At 30.7% G+C, this 9,004-nt stretch overlaps 1 protein-coding gene and 1 non-coding gene across 4 annotated transcripts; both read right to left on the bottom strand.

Annotated features, from left to right (window-relative positions):
• Nucleotides 1–251: 251 nt before the first annotated feature.
• Nucleotides 252–2,272, bottom strand: LOC101252369 (GDSL esterase/lipase At4g10955-like). 3 transcript variants are annotated; one of them, XM_004235059.5, is made up of 3 exons: nt 2,222–2,272; nt 1,859–1,961; nt 252–1,370 (listed from the first exon to the last, which is right to left on the bottom strand). In XM_004235059.5, exons 2-3 carry the CDS (start codon nt 1,918–1,920, stop codon nt 368–370), a joined length of 1,065 nt encoding a protein of 354 aa, XP_004235107.2. In that variant the 5' UTR covers nt 1,921–1,961; nt 2,222–2,272; the 3' UTR covers nt 252–367. The 3 variants fall into 3 exon arrangements, with proteins under 3 accessions (XP_004235107.2, XP_069151152.1, XP_069151153.1); XM_069295051.1 differs by having other exon boundaries at nt 2,158–2,223; XM_069295052.1 differs by lacking the exon at nt 2,222–2,272 and adding an exon at nt 2,056–2,155.
• Nucleotides 2,273–5,208: 2,936 nt separating this feature from the next.
• TRNAA-CGC (transfer RNA alanine (anticodon CGC)) lies at nt 5,209–5,281 on the bottom strand. The gene has a single exon. It is a non-coding gene; the product is annotated as a tRNA-Ala (tRNA).
• Between the last annotated feature and the right edge of the window lie 3,723 nt (nt 5,282–9,004).

A 9,004-nucleotide genomic window follows, 5' to 3' on the forward strand; every position in this document is an offset into this window, starting at 1 on the left:
TCATTGATATTCCAATAAAATGTAGAAAGTGACATATTAACTACATGTCCAAACAAAAAAATTACTAAGAAAATATATATTGACATTTGACATATTAATTAATAATGTACTATCCCTCATTTAATAGATTATAGTGTTAAATTTGTTAAGTTTCATTTCAATCGTCATCTCAAAATGATATTCATAATTAATATATAAATAAAAAAAATAAAGTGATAATATTACGTTTGAAAATAAAGAGAGCTATAGAATTAATTAAAAAAAAAATCCTTTAATATTTATTTTAAAGACAGCGCGAAGCTCGGCCAAATTCCCTAGTTTACAATGAGACTGAATTCTATGACAATTAATTTCGATTGTACTAATCTTATCGAAACTGGTAAAGTTTATAGTTGCACTGTACATCTGGGTTCCACCATTGATGTATTCCATGAGCTCTCTTAAAATCTGGAGAAGGACTCAAATTAATAGCAACATTTGCAGACGGAAGCAAGTGCGATGGCTCCAATTGATCTTTTCCAATTGCATTCCCAATTATACTTCTTATTGAATTCTGCGTCGCAATTCGTCCAATTTCCCCTTTTCCAATCGCAGCCATTTTCTCTCTGTGTTCGAAATACCCTACATATTCCGCGCAGATAGGATCTGATGGATTCACAAACAAGTAAGGAATCCACGAAGATAACAGAGTAATCGACTCACTTTTATTTATAGACTTTGATTTGCAAATATTGACAGCGCTAGCGAGTCCTGCAGTGAGCACACTGTGAGTAATACGGATCCCATGCTTCAATTTCTCGTTCTTTGTGATTTTCTCTACCGGTAGTGATGTGAATGGGGGATTGAAAAGATATGTTTCGAGATCAATTCCTGTTTTCACCATATTCCTTCCGATTAGTAGTGCAATTGAAGAGCCTAATGAATGTCCCGTTAGCCAAATATCTGAGATCTCGTGATTCTGAACGATGTTATGTACAACTTGCAAGCCAATATGGAAGCGAGAGCAATTGTGGAGATTGTCGCGAATGAGTGTGAGGTTTATTTTGAAGTCCTGTGACCTGTTGCCTTTTTTGGTAATTGTGCCACGAAAGGCAATCACATACTTTGGTGGATTCTGATTTTGATTCTGAATATCGTTCTTCGTTTTGTTGTGGAAATGGGAGTTTGGAAATTTGTATTCGTAAATCGCGCCAAAATATGATTGGTCTTCATTGTCCACCAAGACTTGGATTAACTGAAAATGGAAGAATTCCCACCAGGGTGGAGCTAGGGCATTAAAGCCTTGACGATTTTGCTGACGGTCACGTTCAAGGATGTACACACCTTGTACTAAACTTGCTGCTATGGACCTCCTATGACATGTATTGCTCCTGTGGAAAATGTAAATTAGGAAAAAGCTACATCTCGCTCCTTCTGACAAAGAATTCTACTTAGAATGACTCTATTCCATCATGTATCGTTCAAATTACAACATTGGTCCAACCTTTCAACTAATAGTTAGTAGACATTATAACACTTTTGCACGTTCAAACATAGACAAATGAAGCATGAATAACATAATATTGTGGCCTAAAGTTAGGAAAACACTATTATAACAAGGTTAAATTTATAATCTACGCAATATTAGATATTGAGTCTAACATATAAATTCAAAACTTGGGACTATATAATAAAATTGTTATTCTATTTGTTGTTACGTAAGATGTCTATTATTAAGTTAATACTGAACAAGTAAAAATGAACAGAGTCAAATGTTTAGCAATGTGGACTAAAGGGACACACAAAGTCAAATACATCCTTTAATCAACGGCCGCAAATGAAGACAGAAATATAAAACGATATATGCGGTTGATCTTACCAATCAATAGCAGTGAGATACAATGGTCCAGATAGGCTGAAAATCTCCCTCTCAGAGGCCATCAAAACAAATTAAATTTTCTTAATTTGCCTTCTCTATTGAACTGAAAAGAAAGCAAAAATGCTACGACCAGAGAAACAACAATAACATATTCAATATAATTTCATAGATCGAAGTCTGAAGTTAATAAAATGTACGAGACATTCCAATAGCTCTTCGACTCAAGTAAAACCGTTCAAAAGAGAAAATATTAAAATGAACGAGATTGTATCAAAGAAATGTGTAGAGACACACATTACCATATTCAAACATGAATGAAACAATATACTAAAATTATTTGGAACCACAAAAAGAAAATCGTACCCTTTGAGAGAAGACGTGCAGGATTTGCTACTATAGAAATGAGGAGAAAAGAGTAGGTGTAATATTTAAGTGGGAATTTTAATTAGTCAAAGGTTTTATTATTTATTATTACACGATAAAAGAGGAAAAAAAGTAATAATGATCAATGGTCCCTTATTTCTTTGGCAAGATACAATATGATTCCTTAAATATCCTTTTTGAATTTTGGACTTTTAAGTTTGTCAAAAAATAATAATTTTTTATTTTATATTGGCGATTTGAATCGTGAAAAATATACATTTAATTAAGAGGATTATCAAATCTCAAATAACACCAAAACTACTTCAAATACGAAACAAAACAATAACAATAGATCGGTATAAAATAATAAAATTGCTAAAACTATGCATCCAAATATGAGTTCATATTAAAATCTTTTTTTACGGTTACTATTTTAATCCAATAACATGCAGTAATAATATTATATGGGGGTCAATCTGATAAAATAAAGAAAATGAAGGGGTAACATGGCAAATACTGCCTTCTGACTTTGATCATATATCATGCACAAAAAATGTGCAAACTGCCAAACATGTTTTTACCTACGAAAAGATACTCACAAGTGGCTGCCTTTTAATATTTATCAATACAAATTCTGGATCTGTCAACACCAAATTAAATTTAATATATTTTATTTTTATTTAATATTTGATAAATATATATTGGAGCCAACTAATTTGAATTGGTGATTCAATTTGCAAAGGGCATATATTTTTGTTAGGATCAAATCCACATACACACTTGATGAATAAAGAACACAAGAACTTTAGAGAGAATGAGATGAGAGATCTAGAGAGAGAAGGAGAAAAACCAATATTTTGTAATAACACCCCGTGAGTAAATGTCCACTGCGGTGGGGTATATATATTATTAAATCAGAGTATTTTTGGTTATAGAGAATAAATGGAAAATATATAGTAAACATTAATATATGACAGTACATCAAATATTATTCAGGCTCCACAACCTAACAATTCTCCCACTTGGAGACTGATTCAGTCATCCAAAAAAATACATTCTAAAAAAAAATCTCTTCATCATCAACAACTTTACCGCACCGCGACATCTATTGCAATAACTACAGAAGACCAACCGAGGTTTTGCATAACCCCAGTTTCTTAACATCAACACATTTCGTCAACATGTCTGTCGTGTTCTTTGCACCCTCTATCTTCTCCAAGTACATATCACCATTAAATATTAATCAGACTCCACAACCTAACAATTTTGATATCAACTTTGCACCTAGTTTGTTTTACTTTAATGTATTTCGTTTTCTTAAATGGTTGGATGGGTAATGTATATATTATCTATTGTGAAAAAAAATGACCTCCGAAGACTTACTCTATGTGACTGTGTCCGTTAAGAAATTCGAGGTTAAATTTTAAAATAGATATTTAGTCAAGTTTTTCTATTAAAAAAAAATGAAGAGTAAATTTCACTTTACCTTTTTTAATTATTTTGCATAGGAAACTTTACATAGTCAATTGTCATGAGTGCACCTTCCGCTTTAGTAAGATCGAAATTGGGATGATCACATACATTTTTCTCATCAAATTAGTCATATAATTAGGGGAATTTTCTCTTATAGGCTATAGCCATTTTTTCAATTTACTTACACTTTATAGTTAAAGTTTCCTAATTATAATTTGTAGCTATATGTTAGAGCAAGAAGAAATATGAGCGAGATTAAGAGAGGGAGAAAAAAGGTGAACGAGAGAGGACAACGTGTGGAGAGCGGCAAATAATATATGTATATATATCGAATTGTATATGTATATCTGCCAAATAATTATATATATATATAATTGATATACATATATATTTTTATATCTAGCGGAGCCAGATTAGGAGAAGGCGGAGAGTGGAGAGAGACTAATTGTATATGTATTTTCCGATAATTATATATATATATATATATATGGTACACATATGTATTGTATATCCGGCTAACACACTAGGAGAGGTGGGGGAGAGAAAGTAGAGAGTGAAGAAAGATTAATTTTACTTCTATATTTGTAATAAAATTGTATATGTATATGTATATTTTATATTTGTATATGTATAAAAGAGGAGAGATGCGAGAGAGATGATGATATTATAGCTAAAAACTAAGTTGTGAGTCATAATTAATTCAAACTATAGCTAATTAACTAGCACTGTGTAATTTTTCCTAATTATATTTGCCAATAATTTGAAAAAAACCTTTTACCGTTTCATAATTACTAAAAACCAATCTTTGAATGAATGATAAGTGGATTTTCTATTTAATAATTTCTTGTATTCCATAAGTAAACAAAAATTATAATCCTACAAGTTTTGTATATAAATTAGATAGACAAGTATGCCTGACTCACAAGTAGATTGAGTTGGAGGGAGAGGAGAAAACAATCAATGTAAAGTAAAAGTTAGCACTAGTTTTCTAAAATATTTAATCAATCTAACATGAAAATTACAACAAAAAAAAAATAAAAATTCATACCCTCTATGTAATAATAAATACAAATCCAATTAGAAGAGGATCGATCGACTAGATCTCTAGCATAGAGCGTTGAAATTGTGTTGCACTTATTTTCAGTAGTGTATTTGATGAATATGAAAAATCGACTTAACCGATCAAATTTAATAATATCAAATCAATTTATATTATTTTATAATAAAATTTTAAATTTTTTATTTTAGTATATAATCTTCTCGAATAATTCAGATGATCATTTTTATTTATGATAAAAATCAAAAAAAATTTGAACCAAATAATCTTATTTTATATATTAACAATATGTTGAATTTAATATATAAAAATATTTTATAATATTTTTTAAATAGAAATATAATCTAGATTTTAGATATTATAATAAATACTTCACCAAAGGCAAAACTTATGCAAGGACTCCTATTGAATATTTAAGATGAACATTTCAATTCTCATACGAATAAAAAACCCAAGATGGAGGTGCGGGGAATCGAACCCCGTGCCTCTCGCATGCGAAGCGAGCGCTCTACCATATGAGCTACACCCCCACTTGATATACAGACTTGGAACTACATTCAATTTTAAATTTTTCTTTCAATTTGTCTATATGCTTCTAGCTTTACGCGAAAGTTAACCAAAAAAAAAAAAAAACACTTACCATTTAATCGTTTAATTTTAAACACATAAAGATAAAAAGTTAGAATTATAGAATTATCAAAATAAGAAAGACTTTTTTTAAATTAATTTAACTAAAAAAAAATTTAGACAAACAAATTGAAACTAAAAAAATATTAATTATTTCACCATCCTTTAGGTTTAGTATGTATAATTGTATGTACTGGCGGACGCGTCTTAGGGCCCGTTTGGATGGGCTTAATAAAAGCAGCTTTAAAAAAGTACTTTTGAAAGTGCTGAAACTTATTTTTAAAATAAGCAGTTATGCGTTTGAATAAAAGTGCTGAAGTTGTTATGTCAAACATGAAAAGGGTTAAATGGAAGAAAGAGATGTTAGAATTATATGGGTAATTTGGAGATTGTATAAAAATATTAAGGGCAAAAAGATAAAAAAGTGGTCAACTTAAAACAGCTTATAAGCTAAAAAAAAAAAAAAGCACCCGTACCCAAGCTTTTAACTTTTGGCTTAAAATAAGTTTTTTTAACTTAAAATAAGTTATTTTGAGTATTGCCAAACAGTTAAATAAGTCAAAAACCAACTTTTAAGTCAGTTTGACCAGCTTTTAAGCTGAGCCAAACAGGCTCTTAATTGTGTTGCTTAGTCATTTTTATTAGTTTGTCCTTTTATACTAGCTAGCTATTGAGAAAAAATAAAGTAAAAATATATACTATATCCTAGCTAGTGATTGAAAAAGAAAAAGTAAAAATATATACTATATATATACTAGCTAGTGTGCATATTAACAGCGTGTAAAGATGTTGTAATACAATATATGATGGTACACAATATTGCACAAAAAGCAGAAGGACCAATATTGCATTGATAAGTCGGTATCGTTCTGAATAACCTCGTACAATATGTAACATTAATTGGCCGGATCGACTTCATAGTAGAGGCGTCAATATGGGCTAAGCCCGTTGGGCCGGTCTGACTAACCTGGGATTTAATAGGATTGAGCTAAAATTTTTGGAGTCCTTTTAAGAAAAAAGTTTTTAGCCCGGTCTGAATAAGTCTATTGATTTGATGGGCTTGAAAAATATAGGTAGGCCCGGCCCATGGGCCAATAACAATTAATTAAAAATATAATATAATATTAAAATTTAAAATTAAAGAGAGTCCAAATTCAAAATAATTAGGTTAATATTTTTATTTATATATTTATACTTTTACTTGAAAAAAACGTAATAAATAGAGATAATTTGAGAGACCTCTCTCCAGGCTTCGATCTATAACACTTACCTTCTCTGTGGATCACGATATTACGTCTACCTCCCTTATTATCGTTTTCTTGTAATCATTCTTTAAACCTATTTAAATAAATATAAATTAATTTAGATTTGACAAATTTACCCTTATATATGAATGTTTAGATTTAATTTGAAATGGTTTATCTTTATTCGTTGGATTGTGTTTCTTCTTCGCTTGTGTAAATGTTTAACTAGAATAAAATCTTATCGTTCGTAACGAATTTCTTTCTTGGAAGTTCAATTTTGTCTTCTAATTGAAGAAATTGTTACCGAAGAATGATGGGTTATTGTGGGGGGAAAATTTACATAAATTGATAAAGGTGAAATAGAGATAACGAGTTAATATGTGGTGAAAATGTGGGTTAACTTAGTTGAAGACTTTGATCTTTGTTGGATTAAAAAAATTAGTCTTTGTGTTAAATTATTTTTAAAGTATTTGTTAAATGATTTATTTTTTATATAATATTTATTAATAAGAAGAAATTTATATAAAAAGAGTAAAATTGTCAAATCTATATTAATTTATATTTATTTTAAATAAGTTTAAAGAATGGTTACAAGTAAATGAAAATAAGGCAGGTAGGCGTAATATCGTATACCAAAGGGGAGGTGAACGTTATAGAGCAAAACATGGAGGTCTCTGAATTATCCCTAATAAATATTATAAAAATAATTTTATTTTGATTTGATTAACAAGTACTAACATTAACATCATATAATATTGTTTTTTCAATATTTATGATAATATTTTAAATTATAATTTAAAATTTAATTTAATAATTATAAAAATATCTAATTTTTTAAAAAAAATGGGCTGGCCCGTCAAGCCTGTAGCTCACGTACTTGTGGATTGGAACGACCATTTTTTGGCCCACGTCAAAAATGGACTAGCTCGACCTAACCCGTTAAATGTCAAAGCCTGTATGAATTAGCTCGAACGGGGTGGACTAGCCCATATTGACATCTCTACTTTATAGTAACTTTGCTAATTATAATTATTTTCATTTTTACTAAGTCATATTCAGAAATAAATATGGTAGGGGTAAAGTCTAACCTTTCAATACTATAATATTACCTTTGATGATAACTTGAAGAAATAAAAAACTTTGTTGGCCAGCTGTGTAACGAAAGAGATAGCAAGCCAAACGAAGATTTACGTTTCCAAGCAATATTATTTAATTCTAGGAAACTTTATCTGGGTAATTCAATTAATTGGTTATCTGATCTTTCGTTTCATTGACTTGATTCTATATTTTATAATCCCCTAATAACCCCAAAAATCATATTGTATAGAAGGTAGCTATATGTCACGGACTTTTCGAATCAGACAATACTCCGTGCGGCACCTGACGGTCTACTCACGATTCTTGCACGATCTTGTAGACTCAAGTAAGCCTTCCTCTACTTGGATCGCTAAGAGAACTTAGAAAGAGAAAACAAAGACAGAATTTGGAAGAAAAGACTTGTATTGATATGTTGGTTGATAGATGTATTACAAATACAAAGACTACCTATTTATACTACTCTAAACACTAAGAGTAAATAAATGCTACACTATCTACAAGCCCCTAAGTCCATGCCCACAATACATGCCCACAATACATGCCCACAAGTCTTCCAAAAAGGGACTCCTAGTTGCACCCTAGTCTGCCCCACACCTAGAGGCCTTGAGCAAGCCTCTTCAAGGCTTGAAACTGCTGCCCCTTGACCTTCAGTAACAGCTGTAACGGCTGTAACTGCTGTAACAACTGAAACGGCTGAAACTGCCGAAACGGTTGTAACGGTTGCCCCTCCAACTGCTGCCTGCTCGAGCGCCTGCACCTTGGTCTGCTGACCGGTGTGGGCTGCCTGCCCCCTTGCGCCTGCTGCTGGCTGCCTAGGCAGGTCGCGAGCTGCCTAGGTATCTGGCGGGTCGTGACATATAGCTAGTCTTTCAATCTTAATTTGATTATCCCCTTTAGAAGAAAAGGCAAGACATAAATTTTCGAAGAAAACAGCCTATATATTAGTTATTGAAGTTGTTTGATTACGTATAGGGTCAGTTTGATCACGTGAGATGAAATTATAATTTAAAATTGTGACATTAAAATTATATGAGATGAAGTTAAAGTGTTAATTTATGATATTAATGGAATCATATATTTATATAGGAATTTTCTGAAAATATAATATGTTATTATCTTATTGAAATTGGTGATTTTTGGAGATATTTTTAATTAATCAAGTATTAATTTAGTGATTTTATTTTATGTAAGTCAGTTAATCCTAATTGTAATGGATTGTCTATGAATTTTGGTCATAAATTTATCACCAAAGTCCTATTTAAAAATGAATAGTATAATTTATAA

The sequence above is a fragment of the Solanum lycopersicum genome, chromosome 3 (assembly GCF_036512215.1).
Source record: "Solanum lycopersicum chromosome 3, SLM_r2.1".
In the NCBI taxonomy this organism is placed as follows: domain Eukaryota; kingdom Viridiplantae; phylum Streptophyta; class Magnoliopsida; order Solanales; family Solanaceae; genus Solanum; species Solanum lycopersicum.

Coding starts and splice junctions, on each gene's coding strand:
- LOC101252369 (XM_004235059.5), bottom strand. CDS start 1,920: ATGGCCTCTGAGAGGGAGATTTTCAGCCTATCTGGACCATTGTATCTC. Junction 1,371..1,858: donor TATCTCACTGCTATTGATTG/GTAAGATCAACC, acceptor CATTTTCCACAG/GAGCAATACATGTCATAGGA.